This window comes from Nannospalax galili, unplaced genomic scaffold (genome assembly GCF_000622305.1).
Source record: "Nannospalax galili isolate Female #2095 unplaced genomic scaffold, S.galili_v1.0 scaffold600, whole genome shotgun sequence".
Taxonomy (NCBI): Eukaryota; Metazoa; Chordata; class Mammalia; order Rodentia; family Spalacidae; genus Nannospalax; species Nannospalax galili.
The window spans coordinates 785257-809232 of NW_008348789.1; the positions used below are offsets into that span (position 1 = coordinate 785257).

Sequence of the window (23976 nt, forward strand, 5' to 3'; positions counted from 1 at the left end):
CTAACCAGGTATTGTTCTAAAATGATGGATAAATTTGTTTTCTCCCCCCTATTTAGAAGCCTTTGAGGGGGAAGTGACACTGATTCTAACCACTCCAACAGCTATCAAAATACCTGAAAACAAATCCGGAATCCATCACTCTAGAGTCCAGCCTTGGAAGACAAAAGAAAAATGAGGAAGAACCCAATAGAGGGATGCTTTTGGAAGCCCTTGTCAAGAAATTCCAATGGTCTCTCATATGAACATTTGAAAATTGCACTGCTCTGACATTTTTTCTAGTTCCCTGTCTAGAACTTGTAATGCTAATTACTCTTGCATTTGCTTCTCCTTAACATCTCCCATTCACGATTCAAGGACTTCCTTTCCCCCCCTAGAGATAAGAGTTATGCAATTTGAGAGTCTTTTAGATAGACCCACTGAATGGGTACCCTAACTGCCTCACCCTGCATCCTTGTTCAGCATGAAAAAACCAGAGCGGTCTGCATCCCGATTCCCTATTGGCAATTTGGGTAACCTCTCCAGTGGATAGAGTGATAAGAATAGGAGGTAGGAACTGGCTAGGCAGTTAGGGTAAAAAGACCCCAAAGTAAAGCAGTTAGTTTCTTAGCTAAAAGTAGAAATGTCCTTGAACCTCTTAGCAACCTAATCTGTTCCAAAGGCCAAAAATGTCAAAGGTATTTGGGAGCTAGTATCTAATCCTTAAAAGATTTTAGGGATACCTCTTCAGAAGGGGGAATGTTAGAGTAGCCAAAAATCCCCACAGGAAAAAAAATAATCAAAGAAGAAGAAAGAAACTTAGAAGTTATCAGAGAAAAAGTGATGGGGAGTTATGGGAGGAGTTGGAGGGGAGAAAGTGGGCATGGATTTGTTCAAAACACTTTATATACATGTATGAAATTCTTAATGAATTATTTATGTAACTAGAAAATAAGTAAATAAGTAAATAAATAAATAAATAATTTAAAAATATATAAAAAATATCTAGCATTGAACTGTGGAAATTGTTGGCAGGCCCCGGTCTTAGGTGAAAAAGTATTGGCAGCTGATTACTGCTGGGTGAGGAAAAGCTGATCTTCTTAAAGAGATTGACTCTAGATAGGCTGACTAGACCTCAGTAGATGAACTTGCACTGAGGGAGTTCTGGGGACATGAAAGCATCTTGATAGGCCTTAACACAAATTACAGAATCAGTGAAATCCAGCAGAGGGTTCTATGGGAGGGTTCCAAAGGTAGGGGGTATAAAGATGATTAAGATGTTCTAGATGACATACACAAAAATTCAATTAAAATTTACAAAAAGGAAGGAGAGTTCCTGGACATATAGTTCCAGAGGAATAAGAATCCATCATGACAGGGAGACCTAGAGACAGAGGCAGACAAAGCAGATAACTAAGTGCTCACACCTTCAAATGCCCCTAGGAAGCTGAGAGGGAGATAGTGGAAGTGGAACAAAGCCATGAACCCTCAACCGTCCCCAGCGACATGCTTCCTGCACAAAGCCACATCTACTGAAAGGTTCCATGGCATTCCTGAAAGACCATCAACTGACCTATTGTTCAAACACTGGAGTCTATGGAGAACATTATCATTCAAATCACCATAGTTGCCATTTCAAGGTATTTTGTCACTGTGACAGGAAAAGAAACTAAAACATCGCCCTAAGAAAAACAATTTTGATGCCAGTCTTCACTGATTTTTACAACTTCTTTCTTTCCAGTTTTTCTTTCCTTTCTGCATAAGTGACAGATAGGAAAATAGAAGGATAGACTCAAGAGAGACTGGTGATAGGTAAATAGATGATGTGTAGATATACACACATGCGCACATACACATGTATGAATATATAGATACATTTTTACTTATAGAATAATACAGAAGGGACAAAGTTTTCCTATGTACACTTCTTAGACCAAAGGAATAAGGGCTGGAGCCAAGTTCAGAACATGCCCATATACCAAGCACTCTGGAGATCCAAGGGACATTTCAGGGTAATGCTTTGTACTTAAGTGTTTCCTAGTAGAACAAAATAGCTATTTATTAAAATATTGACACTGGGTACACAAGCAGATTCCTCATTATTTTACAACATAAAAGAAGAGGAAGCTGAACTCAAATAAATTTTACTTTTCTCAATAGTTCAAATCTTTAATTTAAAAGACAATGTTTAATTTAATAGAGAACTATTCCCAACTGTTATCATTGGGAGAATTGCAAGGTTTGATTGATTTGAAATTATTAATATTAGATTTTTAAAACATTGATGTAATGGGACATCTGGAAAGTGAAAACACCTAAAATTAGAGCTTTTAGTTAATATCTTATAACTTTTCAAGTAACCAATTTTATGACATAATTTATTAGCAGCCAAATACTTGTGCAACATCTAGTATTGTAGACATGAAGAAAGAAGTGGGCTTATTTGTCACATTGCTATGTCCATTGAAAATTTAGGATGCAAATTAAATTATGATGAAAGAAATTGTTGAATTGCCCAGATTATCAAAAGTGCTCTACAAATGGTACCCATTCAACAAACATGAACTTCACGAGCAGTGAAATTGTGGGTAGTCTGAATGAGAATATTGGTTTCAAATCTTGGGGGTAATCAAGTTGGACTTAGGGCCAATTCAATGAGAGGGACTCATGTGTGGTGCTGCAAACCTAAGAAAATGCACATGACTGAAGGGCTCATATATTTTAGAAACAAAACTACTTTTGTCACATCACTAGACCAACGCAATTTTTACTGTATTCTAAATATGTATCCTTATATATAAAGACAAGTATACTTTCTACCACTCATTAAAGAAGTATCTTTTTGCTACAGATGGAGACAAATACAAAGTTCTATAAGTGGTCAAATTCAGAGAATAAGGGTCTGTGAGGTGCCCAGCCCTGAGTAACACAACTACACTACAACTTCTACACATAAGGATGAAGAAATACAGTAGAAAAGGGGGAAGGAAGAGTAGTAATACATCGCTCAAACCTCACCAGGGAAGTTTCCTCATGGAACAGATGGTAATTAACCTTGAAAACCACACTAGATGTGTAGATTATAAGAGATTTCAGAGTTCTTGTCCCTGAGTAGGACACCTATATCCAACTTATGATATCAAAGGTGTAGAGACCATTGCAGAAGAAGGGGCAGAAATATTGTAAGAGCCAGAGCCAGTTGGTAACTACAAGGAAATAGAATGTTCCAGACTACTGGGTATTGCTTATATGAACTTAAAGTAATGGTAGAGCATGTACCAGACCCATGAAAGCTCCAGTCAGACAAAATCCCAGCATAGAAGTTGTGGAGTTGGTAAGAAGCCCTAACTTTAGCTGAAGAAGTATTGTCAACCTATAATTACTGGGAGAATGTTGGTTTTCTCTAAGGATGTGGCACTAGATAGGTTAGTCAGGTTCTAATGGATGAGCACACACCAAAGGATATTAGTGGACACAAACTTGACTCCATAAGTCCTTAATTTATAAGGCAGAGTATATACATATGGGGGGGCTATAAAAGTGGTGCAGATAGGGGAGAGTATCTAAATATGATCAAAATATATTGTACAAAATTCATAAAAATTAAATAAAAATTATTTTAAATTTTGGGGCTAGGATAGACAGATAATCTTGTCTCTTTAGTGTTCAGAACTTTGGAACAAATATTCTATTTGACAGTATTAAGCATGAAATAATAAACACATTGAAAATCAAAAGATACTCTTCTATGTAAAAAAATTTTGAATTTTTATGTGTATGAGTATTATGCGTGCACATGTGTTAGGTGCACCCATGTCATGCAGTATCACGGGGGACAGAACAAGGTGTTAGAAACCCTGGAACTGGAATTAGATAATTTCTTATGCTATTCAAAAGTGATTGACACATCTATAAAGAGAAGATTTACTAATGTATTTTCCATTTGGATTTAGTTTCACGGACATAGATGAATCATATTTTTGCTTCATAGAGTATTCCAAACAAAATCATGTTCGATTCCCTTGGTTATTCATTCTTTCATAATATTGCAGAGGATAAAAAGGAGAAACCTGGCTGCCCAAATCACCTTACACAAAAGTTGAAGCTTTGTCAATAACTTCCACTGTATCTGTGTTCTACTCTTTCAACATCTCTGTACTGCAACATTCCCCCACACAATATTGACATGTTATCCACAATGCAGTTCACACATTTTGAATTATTCAGATACTCCTCTTATAGCTACAAGAGAAGGAAAGTGTACATGACAGAGTGCTAAATAGCTTCGATGTACCATTTATGAAATCAAAACATGAAACATAGGAAATGCACATTAATGTGTTTGTTTCCTGGTTCATAATCATAAGTTCCTTAGAAACTGTGAAGAATATAGAGAAATAGATAGTTTAACATCTTTAATAATCTAAATAGTTTTCAATAGGCAACAAAAACAATGTCACTTAGGTTTTAGTTTTATATACATGTAACATTAATTCTTATGAGTTTAGGATTAATTATATTTTATTTTGTGAAGATTTTTGATCCAGGAAAATAAGCATATGATGCTTAGTTATTTCTAGACGTAACACATAAAGCTACAAGAAAGGTCTTTATACACATGTAGGAAATCTCTTTATACACAGTTATTTGTATTGGAAAAGTACCTGTCCTGGTTTGGCATTTTCACACACAGCTGTCTCATACGGCACAGATATTTCTGGAGGAAATTCATTGACATCTAGGACATTAATCAGTATGTTGACTTTGCTGCTTAATAATGGATTACCTATTTAAAACACAAAATGATAAATTATTATTACAAAACATAACTATTTATTCTCTGATAAACCATATTTATCTTCAACTACATTTAGCACAAAATGGAAAACCGATTTTCTATTGTAGGAAATTCTAAAAGACCCAAGTGCAATGGATCCCAAGGATGGATAAATGGGATACTGATAAAGAGCTGCCAGACCATGAGGGCAGGCTCAACCTGTATGTAGCCATCTTCCTGATTTAGCCATTTTCCAGGGTTTGTGCACTGCAATAATATGCCTTCCTGCCATGAATATGCAAGATATTTAAGTAAATAGCACTACAAAAATTTGGGACATAGATTTAAAGAACAAGAATCATTAGAACACAGAAATGAAAAGAAATCCTGAAATTATTTCTGGAAAAAAAAATTCAAGATTTTTGTTGAGGACTTACATTGAATTGCTTTTTAAGCACGAGACCACAGCCCAAACATCATCACATATTTTAACCCCAGTCAATGGACTTTGCATCTCAATCCCTGTCACGTATTGAAGACTAGAAATCATTCATAAAATTATTTATGCATGAGGTATTACATATTTTTAAATAAACTTTAGAAAACATTGCCTTATGTGATTTTACAGATGGATAAATTTTCTGAAATTTAAAAATATCTCCCAAGAGTACAGGCAAAGGAAAGAGCACTCCCAGTTAAGGGAGTGGAGAGTACAAATGAAAATTCAAGTTTATAAAAATTTAAAGACCAGGCTTATTCCGCCACTCATTTTCTACTAATACTTAACTCTTCTTTTATGTTATTGAAGAGTCATCATACTGACTTACAAACCTACATGGAAACCACTGAAAGAATGCACACAAAAATCTTAACATGAAAATTATTCTAATAATATTGTTGATTAAAATCATTACAGCATATATTTAAAAAACTCTCCAAAGCAGTTCAGGGTTATTTTAGTTTTTAAGAACTTCATACATTTGCATTATGTTAATATCATTTCTAACCCTCCCTCTACTTAACTCTTCACGCACACTCCATTCTTCTCATTTTTACATCTGCGTATTTCATTATTATTGTTGTATATATACATATATATGTACATATACATGTATAATCTGTTCAATGTTTGGGGCTGACCGCTTGGGATTGCATAACATATTAGGGAACTAATCTCTGAAGAAAATAATTCTCCCTCCCTCAGCAACCATTGATTGCCTTTTTGCTTCATCTCGATGTGGGACCTTGTGAAATCTCCTACGGTCACACTGGAAATTTTAACAACAACAACAAAAAATGTATGATAGTGGAATCCATCATCATGTAGTAATGCTGGAACATAAATAACAGAAAATTAGGAAATAAGTATATTCTATAGTATGGGATGTGATTATATAAGTTACATTGATAGATTCAGAGAGTGAATCACAAATACATATTACTCAACTGATATTTGTCAAAGGGCATTATTCAGTTGAAAAGATTTGCCTTAATTTTGCAAAACATAATACATATTTTATTATCTAACTCGGTTTCTTCATAAAAACACATTGAATGAAGTTTCTACTTCATAAGCTAACTGTTGTATAAATGTTTAATGAATTTGGGGAAGTTATCATTACTCATTACCAATACTCCATTATAAAGATCATTGAATCTACCTGTTCTATTAGGATTTGTTATTTGTTTAGCATAAAATACTTATAAAAGAAAGTGAATTGGTTGACCTGGGTTTAAATTTCTAAAGAAACTAGAAATCAACAAGAATTATGAAGAATTATGAAGAGCGGCCTATTACATTATCATGCTTAGTATGTACTGATGTATTGAACACATGGCAGAGTACGCAATCACCGCACTGACTCTGCCGAATCTCCACTAGTCTCCCTATCTATGGAAATCTGTAGATTGGAGATGGAACCGCTTTAAAACTCACATTTGGAAAGTGAAATAAACAAGTTTTACAACAAGATATCTTAGATCTGTAGATCATTATTTTAAGTTCTATTATATAGGCATAAAAGTTTGATTATTATATTATATAACTACTTTAAAACAGCCAATTAATCCATATCATCAAAATAGAAAAAAATGCAGATTCACTATTCAATTAGATGACATGAATCTCCGTCCCTACTTTTTATTTTAAATGGTTAGAGGTGACCAAGTATTAAGGAGAAAATTCAAGCTTATTTTCCTTAAGTTAGAGTGAGAATGAAGTGTCTTTTACAGGCATGAATACTTCTCAATTAACTGTATTTATCATAGAAATATGTTTAATAACATATAAAATCTTGATTAAATAAATTTAGGCCTATTCTAATAATCACAAATTCACTTTTGATAGTTTTAAATTATTTATTATCCTGAAATATAGTTTTAACATGTTTTTATAATTGTAATAAAATTTTAATATTACTTTTTTATTAATAGCGTTCTCCAAACAGTGCTTTAGCATTTTAACTAAGACAAATCTTTGTTGTGTGAAATTATCTTGTGCACTGTAACATATCTAGATCTCTCCAAAATTAAATATCAAAACACAACATTGTAATTCCAGAAAATAAATGTCTAATCAAACATACAGAAAAAATAATAGCAATGGTTTCACAAGTTTGAAAACGACTAATGGGTTCAACTTAATTTTCCTCATATTTTTCCTATTGTGTACAATTAATTCATTGATAAAAGAAATTCGGTTTTATAATCTTAAGTGGCCAGTAGGAAAGCAATAAGAGTTCTGAAAAAACACATTATGAAATAAATGTGGAGGGTTTGTCATAGTGTAGCAATCATAAGAGTATTATTGCTTTCCTTCACTGTGGGATCCAATTTACTAAATTGTGTTGAAAAACTAATAAACTATTTTCGAAGCCAACTCATCCATATTTGGAGCAATCATGACAAAATTTATTTCTGATTTATCATTATTTCCAAGTAATTTAGTAATAAAAGCATACAGCATTCAAACAGTATTAAATACTTGTAAGTTCAATTGTCAAATTCTCAAATATTAAATAATAGCTTCGTTATAACTTCTGATAAATCCTAGAAAATATTTTATATCTAAAAAATAATTTATATGAACTAATAGTTTTCATGCTATTCTTAGAGCAAGGAGAGAGAACAGGAGCTTTATCGCAGGTCTCTTTATGTAGTATGAGGTTACTCTGTATAAAGTTCAATGAACTGGGGCTGAGGGGATGGCTCAGCAGCTAAGAACACTGGTTGTTCTTGTAGAAGACCCAGATTGAAATCCCAGCACCCACATGGTAGCTAACAACTGTTCCTAACTCCAGTTCCAGGGGATCTGTCAGTCTCTTTTGTCCTCCGCTGGCATTGCATGACATGGGTGCACTAACCTACATGCAGGCAATACACTCATACACATAAAATAAAAATAATAAATAAAATATTTTTTAAATGTTTGCTGAACTATCTTAATCATGTATATAGTTCTAAAGCTTTCGATAAAGAGAGAACCTGCACAGTCTTCTCTATGATTTCCATAGGAGCCCAACAGGAATTAAATCTACTCAGTGCATATGTCACTGTCCTAAGCTATCTATTACTTAATGCAAAGACTAAGACATGCAGTCTGAGATCTTCCACATAGGTAAAAGTCAGTATCTTCATTGACTCACAATTATAAGGAATTCTAGCCACTATGATGTGATGAATTTCAGTATGAACCCTGAAGGATGAAGGTTGTGTTTTTAAAAGAATTGATCTTTTTACCATAACATATAATTTACAGGATAAATACAGCACCTTTTTACTTAGGTTTTTAATTTATTAAAAGCAATGACCTCTTTCCTTTACATAGCTCATACTTAAGAAATATTATCAAAAGAAGAGAATATTTCTAAGAACAAAGGAGACGTTTATTTTAAAGAATTTTGAGAATTGTAAATTTCCAATCATCACAAGGATACCCATATTACAATACATTGAAGCTACTTTATTTCTTTATTAAACAATATCTGATTATTAATAACTATAGCAGTTAAAATTGAATTATGTAGCTGTGTACTGAACTGCAACTACAATAAATTCGAACATGGAACCATAGCCTCTCAAACTATGAACTGAATTATTATAGTACAAATTGAGTAAGTTATCATGAAAGATAGTATGGACTTTTTTTTCTTTTCTCATTAAATCTTTTCATATTTACATTACAACCTAGGTTGAACCATGGCTGATAGTAGCTCTGTTCAAATTGCAGATCTGTGGTCTGAATGCAGACTGAATATATGTAAGCTATTGAAATTATTCATATATGACAGTGTTAAAGCCAAATATTACTTTCTGTGGTGTTGGTGACAAAATATGATCTTCAAAGAAAATAATATTTAGAAATATCTATAATTAGTTTTTCCCATAGAAAACCGAAAGAAGTTTATCATGAATTTCAAATATTTGGAGTAAAATAAAACTGTAAAAGTTTTCAGTTACTTGAGGAAATAATTAAACCTCAAATATGTAATATAGTACATAATACCAACTAGCATATTAAATATGTTTGTGAAGATACATACTATTAAAAATAGGCTAAACTGATGACATAAAGTGAGCTAGATAGAGTTGATATGACAGAGCATTTCTTTGAATAATAAGATACAAATACTATGAGTGTTAACAGCTTTTGGTTTGTGGTGTTGTTTGTTGTTTCTACAGGTTCTCTCTGCATTTCCTAGGCTGGATCTAAGCTTGCAGTCCTGCTGTCTTATCCTCTTTAGTGCATGTACTCCAGGTATACGTTACCATGCCCAACTTAATGTATTTTTACTTGATGTAATTTAAAATTTTCTCTCAATTGTCTTTTCTTAATATGATGAAGTATAATAAATCATTAACTTTTTGCAAAACTGAGCATGAAAAATTCAAAATATCAGTAATAAATAAATGCAAGTTGGTGGTACTATGCAGTGTGACAGCACTGCAGCACCAGTGGCTAGCATCAAAAATCACACAAGAAAGTGCTGATGAGGATATGGAAAATGTTGGAAAAAAGCAGAGTCTTGTTCAGTGAAGCTTCCTCATAAAACAGAGTGTGATGCACATAGAAGACCATAAGTGGCTAAATTTTAGAGAACAAGGGACTGCAGAGTGTGTGTCCCTGGATAGGACTCCTATATTAAATCTCACAGACCCCCACCACTCAGGGACCATTGCAGAAGACAGGGCACAAAGATTGTAAGAGCCAGGGTTGGTACATGAACATAAGGAAACAGAGGCTTTCAGGCCTCTTAGAACTTGTTCTTATGAATTTTCAATAATGATGACAGCATGTGCAAGATCCATGCAAACTCAGTCAGACAAAAACCCAGCACACAACAGCAGAAATGGGCAGCAGGCCCAAAACCTAGATGGGAAACTATTGGCAACTTATTACTGGAGTAAGGGAGAGTAGAACTTCCTTAAGCAAGTGACTCCAGCTAGGTTGAATAGACACCAGTGGATGAACTTGCTCTGAGGGATATGTTGGTACAAATACTTGACAGGATAGGACTTAACATAAATGACAGAATTCATGAAATCCAGTGTGAGGGAGACTATGGAGTCGGGATGGGATAAATGCTCTAAATTTCATTAAGATCTATTATATGAAATGCAAAAAATAAAATTAAGCAAATTTTAAAAATAAAAAAAAACCCTGAAGTTACTACAGCCAACTGGATGTGGCGGCACATACCTTTAATCCCAGCACTTGGGAGGCAGAGGCAGGTGGATCTGTGTGAGGTAGAGGTCAGTCTGGTCTACATAAGGAGTTCCAGGCCAGCTGGGTCTACAGGAAGACCCTGCATTGAGAGAGAGAGAGAGAGAGAGAGAGAGAGAGAGAGAGAGAGAGAGAGAGAATTGCATCCAAGAGACATTTGTACACCTACCTCTATTGTAGGATTGTTTACAAATGACATGAAATGGAATCATTTACCTGTTAGATGGGTAATAATATGTGATACTTGTAAAAGTAAGAAAACAGCAAGAGAGTTTTGTTTTGAAAAATATATTTTGGATTCATTGATCTATGAATTATATTTAGCATGTAGATATGAAAGCTGAAACATGAAGCCATGATATGCCTCTAGGTGAAATGTTGAGAAGATGGGAGGAAAGCAAACAAGATACCAATGTATAGAAGAGAACATAAAGACATTTAAGAGGTACAAATAATGTTTCAAATAATTAAAATTATGAGGAAAGTAGGAAGTGGAAAAGTAGAGGTCAAAATACAGCTTAGTATTTTATCATGACATGAATCTCTCCTTACTGGTAAGCCTCTCCACAGTGATCAGCCTCTACAGTGATGATTCTCTCTCCAGTGATGATTCTCTCTTCATTCTCTACACTCTCCTACACTACATACTCTCCTACACTACATACTCTCCTACATACTCTCTACACTCTCCTACACTACATACTCTCCTACACTACATACAGCCTCTGATACCATTATGTTCCCAAGTTTATGAAATTAAGGAAGAAATTATTTATTTCAGCTTACACTTCTTAGCAACAGTCCATTGCTGAGTCAAGTCTCTGTAGGAACCCAAGGCAGGAATCCTGAAACAGGAACTGAAGCAAAGACCATTGTCTACCAGCTTGCTCCCTATCTTTTGCTAAGCTAGCTTTCTTATACAGACCAGGGCCTAGGGATGGTACCAGCTGGATTGTCCACATCAATTAAAATTTAAGAAAATGCCCCACATTCATTACCACAGGCAATTATGATCTTGGAAACTGCTCAGTTGAACTTACCTCATCTGAGGTGACTCCAGATTATATCAAGTTGATAATAAAAGTTATCCAGGACAGGGATGGAAATGGTTTGTATAGCTTAGAATACCAGGCTACAATCCATTATTGTGGGGAAAATAAGGTGAGAACTTAAAGTGTCACATACCACTTGAGAGTAGGAAGAATACATGTGGACACTTGCTTGCTAGCTAGCTTTTTTTAACTCTATTATAGAATGCAGGGACCAGACTAGGGTATGGTGCTGCCTATAGTGGGAAATTTCTTTTTACATAAATTAATAATCAGTACAGTCCCCCAAAGACATGTCCATAAGCCATCCTTACCTAGCTAATTCCTCATTAAGACTCTCTTCCCAGATGATTCTAGACTGTGTCAAGTTGTGAGTTAAAAATAGACATCACGATGTTTTGATGATATTGATGCTAATGGGTTTTAAATGTCTTTAAAAGATTATCTTTTATTCATGATTTAAAATAAATTTTCAATTTATTTTAGCTGACAAAACCAAAAAACTATATATTAATAAGGTAGCATGTAATGTTGGAACACATGTACACATTTTCAGTATTATATCAGATAAACATATCTAATCCTTCTATTTCTTGTGGTGAAAAATTCAAAATACTGTCTTTTTAAAATGTTCAGTGCATTATCATTGTCCTCATCTAACAGACAATAGTACATCAAGTCTTCATCAAACTATAAGTTGTATGCATTGATTCTCTTGATGTTTTATCAAGTCTATGTAGCCCATATAGGATAAAAATAAAGACTTAAGAAAATGAGTTGGTAATTATAAAAATTTAAACTGACTAGAAGTGAGAATGAGACATTGGATTTGGAGTTCAGTTTTCTTGAAAACAGAGCGATGCTGTTGAATGACTTAAGATATTGATGTATTTACTGTTCAAGCTAAAGTTCATGCAATCAGCTCACAGACCACACGGAATGGTAGAAGGATGTCCCTGCATCTTTCTGCTTATTTCCTTAGTACTTAACTTTTTTGTTATTTTCTAGCTGGGATATTTAGCATGGTATTCTCATGATCATTTTCCATGTTCGATGGCAACTATTCCATAGGCAAAGCTGAGTAAAGTTTTTGTTTAGATGTATCTCACACATTGAGGATGATGAGTTACAAATACTGAGGACTAAAACAATGAATAATTATCTAAATATTGTGTTATATTTATAATTAAATTGTTGAAGGAATAATAATTAGCAGGTTTAAGCCAGCATTCATTTAAAATATAACATATAATAGGCTTTAAATCATTTTGAAAGTACTTAAATTATATATATATATGTGTGTGTGATTGTGTGTGTGTGTGTGTGTGCTCTATAAAGTGTGATGTATCATAGATATCAATGATGTATAGCGTATTTGGTACTCAAAATCTCATATTTAATTGAAAATTTCATTATTCAAACAAAAAAAGGTGATAGATGATCTTAATGAAAAGTATGTCATGAAAATGCTGAGGATGCATTATGAAAGTAAATTTTTGTATCAATAAGATATGTATCTGGATCATAAATTTCAACTTTTATGTGAAAAGTTCATCAAGCAATTATAACTGCCTGTGAAAATAAGATAGTAATTTAAAAATTAAGACTAGGATTAATGTTGAATGTGGAATTTGATGGAGCAATTAGATTGATTTACAGAATACCTACACAGTTACATTGAAAGTTTAAAATAAAATATGAGCAATTACAACATAAATACAGATTTCATTAAAATTTGTAGCATATAATAATGAGATAAATGGCATCATTTCTAAATTAAGTTGCTGATAATGGTGGTGCTAATGATCATTATTTCCATAGATATGATACATTGTAGCACTTTATAAAATACTGTGAAAACTTCATAAGTGATACTTTCTCAAAGTATTATTTTTACAACTACTATTGAAATATTGCCAATTCTAGTACAAATCAAACATATCTTTCTTAGAGAACTCAAAATAGCTTCATATAGCTAATTGTGGGGAGAAAATTAGAAAACGATGAATAAATTATCTAGCTTTACTTATGCAGAGTCAAACATCCATGGAAAGTGAGAGGAAAAACTTATTAGAGCTATTTTATAAAGAAAAAGTTGACACCAGTTTGAGATTTAAACTGTTAATGATATTTAGACATCACTAAACTTTGAGTGAACATATACAGTTATGGAGGCTAATACTACTTGTTTTGTTTTCCCCAACCCTTAAGGCATTGGTGGAATCTGGCACTGTGACTGAAAATTAGTGTATATTAGATAAATTCAGGGAGTTTACTTAAAATGTGTGTTTCTGGAAAATACTTCCAGAAATCCTGATTCGGTGATCCTTGACTATATTTGTCCAGGTGTCTCTTCTTTATAGAATATCCCTGAAGAGAGCTGGCAGGATTGCTTAATGGGTAAAGTTGCTTGCTGTTAAGCCTGATGGCCCAAGATTAATGCCAGGGACTCGCATGGTAACAGTAAAGAACCAATTCATGCAAGTTGTCCTCTGAACTCCACACAGGCAAGGTATACACACACAAACACACACACACAAACACATACACACACACACACACACACACACACACCAACATTTATATATACACATACACACATCAATAATGTAATTTTAAAACTCCCTGAGGATGACACCACCCCAGGTATGTCACTGAAGAATACTAGGACAATCGACTCAAGGACGTGTATTTCTCAATGTACAAGGAAATCTTCTTTTTTTTTTTTTTGGAAAATGTCAAGTGAAATGAGAGAACATAATATTGTACTCAGACAGTGAAAAGACACAAATTTCCCTTATCACATGATCTTTCCTCAATTACAGCCACCCGTGTTACTAAGCAATACACTGTCAACCAGTCAGCAGTGAACACAGGACTCCTGGTCCAGAAACACCAAACACTACTACGCAGTCCCAAAAGCTGTAGAAACTTCATGTTTCTCCAGGCAGATGTTAGACTGAGGAGACACAGTCAGAAACATGAAGCGAGTATAGATTAATAATTACATTGGAAAAATGTTAAATTCTGAGAGAGGCTTTGAATTATTTGGGAATATATGTGTATACAATGTGCTTGGATCAAATTCACTGCCCACTTCCTAACAACTAACTCATCACATACCTTCCCACCACATCTCTCTTGAAACTTAATTTCCTTTTTTAACCCACGGGTCTATTTAGTTCTTCCAGTATGTTGAGTGTTTGCCCATTCACTGGAACATGGGCAACCTCACAGAGGCCACAATCGTGAAAAAACAGGATTCTTCTTTCTCCAGGAGCCATTAGCATCCAGTAGCTCATAAACAAGGGATGGGCCTTCAATCACCTCCATTCATGCTAGAATTTTGGCTAATGTGATCTTAAAAAAGGATAAAATTATTTATTATTTTTATTTTTTATGTGTATGAGTGAATGACCATGGAGGTGAGAGAGAGAGAGATAGAGATAGAGAGAGACAGAAAGACAGAGAGAGTTGAATTCCCCTGGAACTTGAGTTACAGATGGTTATTGGCCACCATATGTGTGCTAGGAATCGAACCTAGGTCCTCTGCAAGAGCAGTCAGTGCTCTTAACTACTGAGCCATCTCTCCAACCCTATTGTCATCTTGTGCAGATCTTATACATGTGGTCACAGGCATTGTGAATTCTTATGTGAAACTACCATGTCATATCTGAAAAACATTTTGGACAGCAGTCCTCTGCAACCGCTGGTTCTTACAGTCATTTCACACCCTCTTCCAAACTGATCCCTGAGCCTGGGAGAAGGAAGAATGATATAATGTCTCACTGAGAACTGAGAATCCCAGTTTCTTGTTCTCTTCCCTATGGCACATTTGAGTCTCGATATTGATCCTCATGTACTTAAAAAAGAAGCCCCTCTGATGGAGGTTTAGAGGAACAATATCAGATGGGCTTAAAGATAAGGATTTAGAGGGAAGTTTGATATTAAGACACTTAACAAACTAATAGTATAAACTAATAGTATTAGGTCCTCCCCTAGGGTGGATAACCTACTCAGCCATTGGTTCTTGACTCAGTTAACAGTACGAAGAATGAGTTCAGTCTTGTGAGGAGGCCTTAAGTATAGTAATAAAGCAGCTGATTATCTCCACAATATTTATGCCTTATTGTACCACTAGGCATTAGCTTGTCAAGACATTCATAATTTCAGCTTGTAAGGTTCACAGCTGAATACTAGTGTTGATCACTTCTCACCCCCAGCAGAATGTGCAGCCCTGTGAGAACTAGCCAGTAGGCATGAAGCTTCCAAGTCAGTCTCTGCTTGATTTTTCTCTCCTATGAATAAAGTACATGATATCTTTAGCAATAGGGTTTTGCCATCAAGTTCTGGTAGCTAACTAAGAAAAATGCCAATAACTAGTAATTTTTTTGTGATTCTATGTAACAAGAAACTGAGGACACCTCAAATGACAGCTAACTATGAGGCTCATGGCAAACTTCCTATAAGACAATCTTGTCAGCATATACTGAACAAAATTAATTGCAGTTTTATGGAAGAAGAACTCTGCGAAACATGAAGGTGATTATTTATTTATGGTCTTTTTTTGAAACAAGGTCTCCTTTGTAGCACCAGCTTCCCTGGAACCCACTATATCAACCAGGCTGGCTTCAGTCTCACAAGATCCAAATGCTTCTGCCTCCTGAGTGCCAGGATTAAAGCCATTACACCACCATGCCCAGTCCATGAACAGATTCTCAACAGACATGTGAGATAATTGAGATTTTTAAGTCAGCAAATACTCAGGAAATTTATAATATAAAATAACCAGTATTCCATCAAGCATTTAACACAACATAAGTAGGTCTCATTCTCAGTTCTTACAGATATCTTCCATAAAGACTGAATCCTAGGATCAGAAAAGAGTGTAGCACCTTGGAACACATTTCAAATGTTATTCTTCCTGTTAAGATGTAAGCATGAATTGCTGAAATATTGTGCTCTATCCATTTTGGGATGTTGCTACTTGTCTATTTATATGCTATGTTGACCCTGTCTAGGATTACAATTCCTTTTAATATTAATAGTGGTCCCATATGTTCTGACACTCTCCAATATATCCTATAAGTCACATGTGACTAGATACTACTCTCCACTATATTTAACTGATGATGTCTGTTATATTAACTCCAAAGTTTAGAATCATTTTCCTACTGAAATTCTGTACTGAAACATTGCCTACTTGAATGAAGTAAATTCTTCTGAAGATTCATTTTTTTAAATCTCAAGATTAATATCATAACAGAGCAAAGCAATAATGCATAAAATAAATATTAAGAGTTTAATAAAATTATTTAGACCTCCACCTGTAGCAACACTGATTAATGGCTACTTTTTAATTAACTGAAAGTTGTTCAATACTTGTACCATTTCTTTTCACCTGAATGTTTTCAGAGACAGGTCAAGGGCAAAAGCCTATGCTCACTCAGTCTGAAGTGTCATATATACTTACACAACGTTGTTGTTTTTGGCAGCACAAGTGTGGGTTATTTATTCATCAAGCATTTCTTGTGGTGGAATTGTGTGTTCTGCCACTTAATCAATGAACTCAACCTTAGAAATTAGATCTTGAATAACATTTGTTTTAAACTTTGCATTGAAATAAAATGGAAATCTTTATATAACTTCTATTCAAGAATCTTTTATTACTACACAATATTTACAATACCTATATTTTTCATTTTATTTTCACCAAAAGACTTCATCCATATATTTACTAGGGAGCGATGTCAGAAGAACTATTTGGGTATCTCTCTTGGATTATATTTGTATGAAGATTATATGTTTGCACCCTAGTTCTGAACACTAATGTAGTCATAAATGAGTATTCATAACATAGAATTTCTGAGCTTTCATTTAGGCAATATGCTAATAGCCAGGAAACTGGAGTAGCACATGCACTAATCATGCTGCTATATATTCATGGAAGGTTCCATTAATTTAGGAAATCAATTATTTAGTGACCAAGAGCATTTATTTCCATTGAGAGGATTCATAATTTCTTTTAGTATTTAAATTTTCAAAGCCCAGTTTTTTGAAAGTTGGCACTAGGCTAGATTCTTATGGCTGTTCTCATACCCAAAGATGGTTTTGATAGCCTAGATAGACATTGTGGACAGAGTCCTTCCACAGCTACAGTACTGGTGATGTATAGACTATCCCCCTCCATTCAGCTGGAATTAAGTTACAGGGTTACTCCCCCCACCCCCAAATGTACATTTTGTGTGTGTGCATGTGTGTGTTTAAGTGTGTATGTGTATATGTGTGCGTGTGTGTGTATGTGTAATAGGATGGTTTCAGTTTAGAATAGTTTTCCACAGAATAGTATTTTATTATGGACAGTTTGTCTTTAAGGAGTAGAAGTTAATTAAAGAAACAGCCTTTGGTTATTTGTCATGAATTATATCCAAGTCATTGGAGAAAAAGCAACATGGTTCATATAGGACTTATAGTCTTCAACTTAGATAACTAATCTTTACTATATTTGTAACAAATGTCTTAGAAAGAATGCTTATTGTTGTCAATGACAATATAGTTAATGCTCAAACAATGTATGAATGACACAGAAGTATCATAAAAATGCAGATTACCCTATCTATCTACAACAGAACAGAATAAGGAAGTAAAAAATGATGTCAACCTCGAAGGCAGAATTCAGGAGCATTTTAAAAATGCATGATTTGAGAATGGATTAAGAAGGTAAGATTTGCATTACGTTTTATGTAGGATATGTTTTCTAAGCCCTAGAAATTAATAATCATCTCTCTGATCCTTGCTGATCAAGATTTGCAATGTGATACTAAGAAAGAGAAACCAGGCAATAAAGAGTAAGTCTATCATAAACCTGCTTAAGCATTGCCAAAGATGTGTGAATGTCCTCAGGGTCAAATGGACAAAGCAGGAAGGACTTAAATTGAGACATGCTGTTTGTTTTCCCAGGAGGGTGCTTGTTGAGCAAGGGGTGAAGTGTGTAGGTGGGAAAAGTTGTAAGTTTTATCACTGTACGACATTGTTAGGTTCATTGTTAGGTTTCCAGGATCCCAGCACCAAATAATTTACAAAACAAAATAAGAGAAGAGTTAGTTAGCATTTGGAGAATTATCTTTAATTCTAGTCTATTCCATTCCTAAAACAGTGACTATCACTAGAACTTGGTGTGTTGCAGATTGAGTGACTTCTAGGAAGACTTTGGCTAGGTTAATGTTTATTTGACATGATGAGGAAGGTTCCATTGTGGTATGCAGAAGCAAATATCCTTCTGTGAGCAATCCAAGACAGGAGCATGGCAGGCATAGTTGGACAACTGCGGCCTCTGGAGCCTCCTGACCTGAGTGTCCCGTAAGTTCATTTCCCTTGGCATTTTGTCTTGTATGCATCCACCCACATTGCCCATTATACTCTATCTGTAGCATTCAAGTACTTTTCGAGCCCAAAGTTACAAGCTCTCCAGCTTTCTGAAAATCAGTTCCAAAAACCTAAGAATCACACGGCCAGGTACCAAAACCATAGTCCCACATCTCCATATCACTTTTATGTCTTGGTTGCTTTTCTATTGCTGTGAGCAAATACCCTTACAAAAGCAACTCAAGGAAGGAAGAACATCTTTAGCTCACAGTAGGTGAACATAGTCTACCTATAATGTACTTTCGATAGGGCATAGATGTCATGACCACAGGACCTGAGGCAGCTGGTCACATGGCATTTGAGTCCTGTACAAGTATAAGGGTATATGAGCTACAAAGCTGGGGTTGGGTTCAAAGTGAATTTTATTTTCAAAGTCATATCAGCTTAATATTTACTCAGTTTCCACAGTACATGCCTCTTTAGGTAGCAGTAAGTGTTTAAAGGTTATTTTTCCCTTTCTTTTTATGTGTTTGCCTGATGAATCTACTTTACATGATCAGAACCTCTGTTAGGCTATACTTGGGAAAATTACTTAAAATGTGTGTTGGGACAGGTTTCAAATGAACCATTGGCAAAAACCTAAACTTTAATGAATAAAGCTACACATTTAAAAGGCAAAAATAAATAAATAAACTGATTACACACACAACACACACACACACATGCACTGACTGAGTTCACACTGAGAAATCCCTCTGAGCAGAATAAATTTCATACCTCTTTCTTAATTTGAACGTTGAAATTAGTAAGCATAACAATAACATAAGGGGGCAAAACTTAAAGGTATTCCAAAGGGATCTCTCAAAACTTTCAAAACACAATAATAAAATGAGACAAAGTGCTCTCAAAAACAAATCTGCCAAGAGAAAAGTGTTTACTACTCTCACCTTGAACTTGAGAAAACTGTGGTAACATCTTTGAGTGCCCCATCAAACAAATAACATCTATTGACACATTCAGTTTAGAAAATCATCTGTGAACCATGGATCAACACAAAGAACTTAAAACAATGTGTATAGTCTAGGCAACATACTGAAAAATTGCACTTAAAACTCCTTTATATACAACAATAATCTTCATTAAAATATAACCTTACGGGCTAGAAAAACAGCTCAGAAGATAAGAGTACCAGCTGTACTTGCAAAGGACCTGGGTTTGATTCCCAGCACCCACATGGCTGCTACTAATCGTCCATAACTCTAATTCCCAGGGATCTAACACTCTCTTCTCTTCTGACCTCTTTAGGCATTGCAAGACATGGGTTCACTTATATACTTACAGGCAAAACATTCATACATATAAAAATAATATAACCATATAACAAAGGAGAAAAGGAAAAAAGATTATTTTGGATTCTTAGTAAGCAGAGTCGATGAGCCCAGAATAAAGGTCATTTGGGGACACAAATCAGATTCTGTAGGACATATTATATACATAAAAGAGTACATTAAATTGGGAAGGGGACTGGGGGTGCAGTTAGTGTGTGAAAAAGGAGACCTAAATGCCATCAAACTATATTGTATGGAACTCCCCAAAAATCAGTTTAAAAATAAAATCAATAAATAAAATATGCTCTCCAAAATTTCAGAAAGTATTTCAGAATAGGTGATTTTATATGCTTATTATTTCTCTCTCTTGTCTTATGAAACTCTCAGTGATAAAGACACAAGGAATGTGCGTGGAAGAGAAGTTGGCACGTCTGAGAATTGCTGAAAGTATTTATTAGAAAGGAGTGAGGTCACACAATGAAAATCACTTCTAAGTAGTCATGCAATCTTGCAAACAGGGCTCTCTGGCAGCTGTCACAATTCCTCTGGACTTATGCTATGAGGAATAGAAGCAGGTTTCTGAGTTTCCCCAGGAGACCACTCAGCTGTCACTCCAAAAATTAAAAACACCTCAGCAGGGACACATTTAAGAGTGTTAAATCCACAGAATTTCAGGATAACATTGATTCTACCCATGCCAATACTTACTAACTTTACTTGCAATTATGGAGAAATTATACTGTGCGGTGCTTTCTCTGTCTAGTAATTCATTAGTGGCGATGGTTCCTTCAGTTCCATCTATTGTAAAGTAGCTGTCCCCATCACTCTTCCAATCTATGAAGTACCTGTATGTGAAAAGAGTAGATGCAAATGTGCAGTAATTACACATTAATCATAATGGCAGTTAGGCTAACGACATAGTTCCGTATTTTTAGCCCTGTAGCTATTACCCACCTTGCAATAAAGAAGAGTGTAAATGACAGTTTCTTTATTGCAAAGTCAGTATGCTCAAGGGGAAACTGGAAATAATGAAAGATTTACTACTCCTGCTGTTCATATTATTTTAGGGTCTTGACACCTTGAAAGCTCAGCAGAGACTAAAATTCTAAAGCTGACCATGGGTTTCCTTAATCTGATGAATATTAAAACTTTCTCAAGTAGTAAAAATTTTCCTTAATGGTGCCTATGGGAAGGGTTAGGGATGAGGAAGAACATCTGCAAACTACTAAATTCCTAGGCCAGCTCAGGCCTACCTTGAATCTATGTGATTCTGTGAAAAGGCAGAAAAATCATATCATCAAAAGCAAATAAAAATAAAGGAAATTCTCTAAAATTAATTTCCTTTAAACATATATAAAAGGCTCACTATTGTTCTATTATATTATGTCGGGAGATGTTTCTAAAAGAAAAAGATGTGGATTTGGCTAGTGATGTCTTTTATCTTTTTAATTATCTGACAGTTTTGGTCCTACAGGATATTGTCCTATGTGCAGGATCAGGAGTAGAAAATCCAAAGAAATGAATAACAAAGTAGAAACTAAATTTACTGAAAGATTCAGGTAATGATACAGATATAGGATGATATATATTTTTATCACAATAGTAAAAATAATTTTTTTTCAGTGATGGAGACAGAGCCTAGAACCTTGACAGGCTACAAAAACGCTCTTCTACTGAGTTGCACATACACAGCCCAAGAACTCTGCAATTTTAAAGATAGCAGTGTTTCCCGTGACATTACATTTTGACTTATTCTTCTTCATATTGGCATTAAGGTGAGCATTATTTATGTTTATAATTTTTGTATAAGGAAACCAAAGCTTAGAAAAATGGAAAAGAGCTTTGCCCAAAGTTGAAATAGCTTAAAAATTTTATGGAGCATGTGTATGGATGAATTTAATAATATTCCCACAATATCATTATATTATATTTAAAATTGGTAAGAAGACACTTTATGGGAAAGAAACTCCACTAATTATGGGGAACAATTACTCTTATTCTGACCTGGGAACCAAGGAGTAGTTACACATAATAGTGATGAAAAGTAAATAATATTGCAGTTGTCTCAATATTTCTATGCCAAAAAATAGTAATCCTTTTCATCATGAAAACTTAGTTATGAATATGTATGTCATAGTAAGGTAATATTTTGACAATTTTTATGTGTAAGTATAGTGATGCCTATGTCATCGCTTTAAGAATGAAATTTAAGTTTGGCCTGTCAATATTTGTTACTAACTTATTTGAAATCAGAAGTTCCCAAGTATTATTAGAACAAAGAATAAACCATACTATTAATCTGCTTGTGATAATTCTCCTACTGATCCTGATGAAAGAATGAACTGAAATCATATGATTTCAATATAATAACTTTACTCATAGGAATGCTTCAAAAATATAAATGAAGTTAAGACAAATTTAAAAGTTAGAGTGAATAAGGACAACATGATGCAATTCTTTCTATTACATATTCTTTTCTGTAAAGGAAAATATTTTATCACAATATTCCATTGGGAAAAAATAAACCACACCTAATTTAAAAGAAAATTGCCACTAAATACCTTTATTATCTCATGTTTCATGAAGAATTATTGATGTGTTGGTTTCATATTTGACCTGTACTGTAAACTAAGCACTATGCTAGAGTTAAAATATAAAAGTAAATATAATGCCCACCATTGACAATTTTGAGGGAAAGTTATCAACAGATGATTTCAAAGTCTGATGGCCAATAAGAAAAGGCCCTGCAGTAGTGCTAAGGAAATACATCTAGCATGAAATCTAATGATGCTAGAAAGCAAAACTCCCTGCACATGATATTTGGATGGCACAAGAAGGCTAGATAAAAATGGCCCAGGAAAAGACCAGTAACCAACGTGAGAAACAAAATCTATGTCAGGAAACTGCATCAACAAAAAACAACCAGTGAAGTGATATAGAAAATCTCACATGCTTTTTGTAATGTCACAGAAACATAACTGAGAGACAATAAAATATGCAGTATGATTTAATTCATGGATACCTTTATATATTGTATTAAGGGGGTTAGTGTGTATCATTTAAATGATCATTATTGAAGAAGATTACTACATCATGATTAAACATCAATTACTTTGAAAGTCATTTGTTGAATTCATTCAAATAAATTACCTAACAAACATTTTCTGCATTCAAGAATTTCCCAGTATAGGTTTCAGATTTTCTTTAAAAGTCTGGCTACAACCAATAGTACTTAAATTCTTCAAAAAGAGGAAGAACTCCCATACTCCTTTGGTATCACTCTAATACAAAAACCAGGTAAAGATGCAACAAAAATAAAGCTATAGACCCACATCCTTAATGAACATGCATGCAAAGGTACTCAACAAAATACTTGAAAAGCACATACAAACATCCAAAAGATCATCCATCCTGATCTAATCGACATTATTCCAGAGATGCATGGATGGTTCAACATACATTAAGTCAATAAATGAAATAAAGAATATAAACGGACTTAAAGACAAAAACCACACTACTATCCTCAGGCCTCTTGGGGTAAGTCTATAGCGCAGCGCTCTGCGCCGGGACTCCCTAAGCCTCATTCACCCTTCCACCCCACCCCCCACCCCCCTGCCCCCCCGCCTGGCATTCTATACTCTAGCTTGGACCCTGTGCCATTCCTAGTCTTGGGGCCCCAGACACCTGGGGAACCAATACTGTTTCCTGATCCTTCTCACCCAGAGCAACTCAGTCCCTTTCTTGGGCTCCAGGAGCACC

General features: G+C 34.6%; 1 protein-coding gene across 2 annotated transcripts in view; it reads right to left on the reverse strand.

Annotated features, from left to right (window-relative positions):
- The window catches only part of Cdh12 (cadherin 12), a 1253457-nt gene that overhangs the window by 10587 nt on the left and 1218894 nt on the right, over nucleotides 1–23976 (reverse strand). For both annotated transcript variants that reach the window (XM_008846023.1, XM_008846025.1), the window contains 2 exons: nucleotides 20926–21062; nucleotides 4641–4762 (listed from right to left, as the gene is read on the reverse strand). In XM_008846023.1, the coding sequence (XP_008844245.1) occupies nucleotides 4641–4762; nucleotides 20926–21062 (259 nt within the window). The remainder of the gene's footprint in view (nucleotides 1–4640; nucleotides 4763–20925; nucleotides 21063–23976) is intronic.